The sequence below is a fragment of the Coprinopsis cinerea genome (genome assembly GCF_000182895.1).
Source record: "Coprinopsis cinerea okayama7#130 chromosome 6 map unlocalized cont3.6, whole genome shotgun sequence".
Taxonomy (NCBI): Eukaryota; Fungi; Basidiomycota; class Agaricomycetes; order Agaricales; family Psathyrellaceae; genus Coprinopsis; species Coprinopsis cinerea.
In genome coordinates, this window is record NW_003307539.1 from 292575 (window position 1) to 295525 (window position 2951).

Sequence of the window (2951 nt, forward strand, 5' to 3'; positions counted from 1 at the left end):
CGTGTCGTTGCTCGTCAAGAACAACACTCTCAGAACCGCGGTCCCCGAGACAACCACAGAGGTAGCGGGGGTACTGGTGGATCATCTTCGAACGGAGGCAATCGCAACAATGAGCCTTCGGGATCTAGACAACGAAACCCTGAGAGGGAAAATCAGTCTCAGGACACAAATACCAACAAGGGAAACTCAGCTGGTTCCGGCCAGACCACAAGCCAGACTAAGACCAAGATGTCAGATGAGGATTATAGGAACCACCTGGCAAACGGACTTTGCCTGTACTGCCACGAAAAGGGGCACCTGGCAAGACAATGTCCAAAGAAGAGCACGGTCAAGGGAAAGACTGGCTCTGACAAACCTCCCGGAATGGCAATCTTCAATCTGGAAATGGGTTACGACGATGACCAGCCGGTGGAGGAAATGGACTCTTTACCATTGGCGTCAATTTCCTATTGTAACTACGATACGTCGGACGAGTCAATGTATGAATTGTCCAACAAGGACACCAAGGAAAGGCACGAGTTCTTCCACTCGCGTAACGGCTGGATCGGTCGCCTGATGCCTTTTGAACCTGAGTGGATGGAGTTCGACGAGAGCAGACCACCCCGAAAACAATTAGGTGACGCACTGATTGAAAAGGCCGAGTGGATCTTGGATTCTTCGCAACCCTACCCGGGGGATGAGCTCAACATCACCTCTAGGACTGGGGTTGCCTACCGGTTCAAGGTCTGCAAGGTAGATGACAAGACTTATCAAATCCGAGACTCGTATTCCGGCGTTTGCGTGGATGTACCTGCATATCGTCTTCGCCACCCTCAGTTCCGCATGGCTCGTTGGTTCGCTCACCACCTTGCCAACGAATTGGACATCGAATTCTTGGGATCCTACCCAACGCAAATGGGCAACGCCCTCGAGGAACTGGTCGAATGTCTCATTCGAGACGGCGGACCCACGATGTAGGAGGTGGGTCCTGTATAGACTCGGTTCGTGGGTCCTCGCTGACACTCGATGACGATGGTGGCTGAGTCCTGACTGATTGGGGCTGTGACCTCTTCCCGGATAGATCTGGCTCAAAAAGTTCAGTATTCTTCTTCCTTCCTTCACTTCGAGTCGTCGATCTAATGGGCAGAAACCTCCGCTCCTCCAGCAGGTCCGAGTTCTGCAGTGTCATCTTCAGATTCTTCAGCTCAGCCTTAATCTTCACGTGCTATCGAAACCGGTTGATCAATCACAGGAAAATTTTCATGGGCAGCAACCAAGTCGGATATGGTGTGCTGCCCTCACGGTGGGCTCCAGAAATGTAGGTCGTCGGGTGGCTGTGAGCTTGAAAGAGAGAGAAACGATAGATTCAGATATGCATAGATAGGTGTATGTCGAGGTCGAGACGATAATGTACGAGAGAAAACCTGACGAGTCGGTCGAGCGCAGGCGCGTGATGACTAAGCACGCACATCGCAATCTACCTCTACAACATCCGACATTACCACCGAAGGCGTTGCGGACATCTACTATCATGAAGTGTTTCGCCTCCACGCGCCTCCCACTCCAGTTCATTGGCGATCGAGGACCTCAATTTGCTTCTAAGGTCATGCGCACTCTGCTCAAGGGCCTCGGCATCGAATCCAACCTCACGACCGCCTATCACCCTCAGGCCAACGGACAGACCGAGCAGGCCAACCAAGAAATCGAGAAGTATCTCCGCCTATATGCCTCTCGCTGACAGGATGACTGGGACAAGCACCTACCGATGGCCGAATTTGTGATCAACTCCCACGCCCACTCTGCTCATGATCGCTCTCCCTTCGAAGTCCTATACGTAGGGGTGGTCAAGGGGTTTTAAAACCCCCAGAGTAGAGGCCAGGGGTAGAGTAGGGGGTAGGGGTAAGGGTTTTGATAAAAATCAAACAAAACCTATTTATTTCAACATCAATATATAGTTTCTACTAAATAACTGCTGTATGGGCAATAAAACACATCAGAAATATTAGATTATAGACTACTGTAACTAATGGTTAGTGCCAAAATGCTTAAAATCCTTGGTCAAAACCCCCAGAGTTGGGGGGTAAGGGTTTTGGGGGGTGGGGGGGTAAGAGTAGGTGTCCAGCTACCTGGGGGGTTACCCCTGTCCTTCCCTACCTATACGGTTACATTCCCCACTTCAACATACCCATCGACAAGCGAACTGACCTCCGCCCTGTCGACGAGCATGTTCAGCAGCTACAAGAAGCCCGCAAGGATGTGGAACCTGCCTATACGTCTCGCGAAGGCTCAGCAGAAGGATGTGTACGAGTCTGGCAAGCGAACAGCACATCAGTTCAAGGTTAGCAACTATGTTTGGCTTAACGCGAAGGACATTCAGATCAAGGTTCCTTCTCGCAAACTCAGCGATCTCCAACTCGGGCCCTACAAGATCATTGAACACATCGGCGACCTCGACTACCGTCTCGAACTTCCCCCTTCTCTCTCCCGCATTCACCCTGTGTTCCACGTCGACAAGCTCTCCCCCTGGAAAGGCAATGATGTCAATGGCATCCTGCCACCTGAGCCTGTTTGAACTGGAGGGAGAGCTTGAGTACGAGGTTCACGACATCCTGGACAGTTGTTGGAGGGGTCGAGGGAAGAATCACAAGCTGGAGTACTTGGCCAGTTGGAAGGGCTACAGGTCGATGGACGACACTTGGGATCCGGAGGAGAACTTGGAGCACGTGCCCGAGATCGTGTCATCGTGAAGGAATTCCATCAACAACACTCCTCTGCACCGCGCCGGATTTCTGCCACCATCTTCAGCTCTCTCCCTTGGCGTCCCCTCGAAAACTTCTCCGATACACCGCCTACTGACTTGGACTGGGAACTGGGTCGCCGCTTACTAATACCTGAGATCATCGAGGACGATGAAGCTTAGAAGGGGGGTAATGTTGTGAACAGCCGGTATAGCCCTATTTTTCATCTTATCT

At 51.7% G+C, this 2951-nt stretch overlaps 1 protein-coding gene across 1 annotated transcript; it reads left to right on the forward strand.

Moving 5' to 3' along the window:
- Nucleotides 1–228: 228 nt before the first annotated feature.
- On the forward strand, nucleotides 229–957 carry CC1G_11952 (hypothetical protein; the record flags this gene model as incomplete). The annotated part of the gene is made up of 1 exon (XM_001841357.2): nucleotides 229–957. One exon carries the CDS (start codon nucleotides 229–231, stop codon nucleotides 955–957), a length of 729 nt encoding a protein of 242 aa, XP_001841409.2.
- Between the last annotated feature and the right edge of the window lie 1994 nt (nucleotides 958–2951).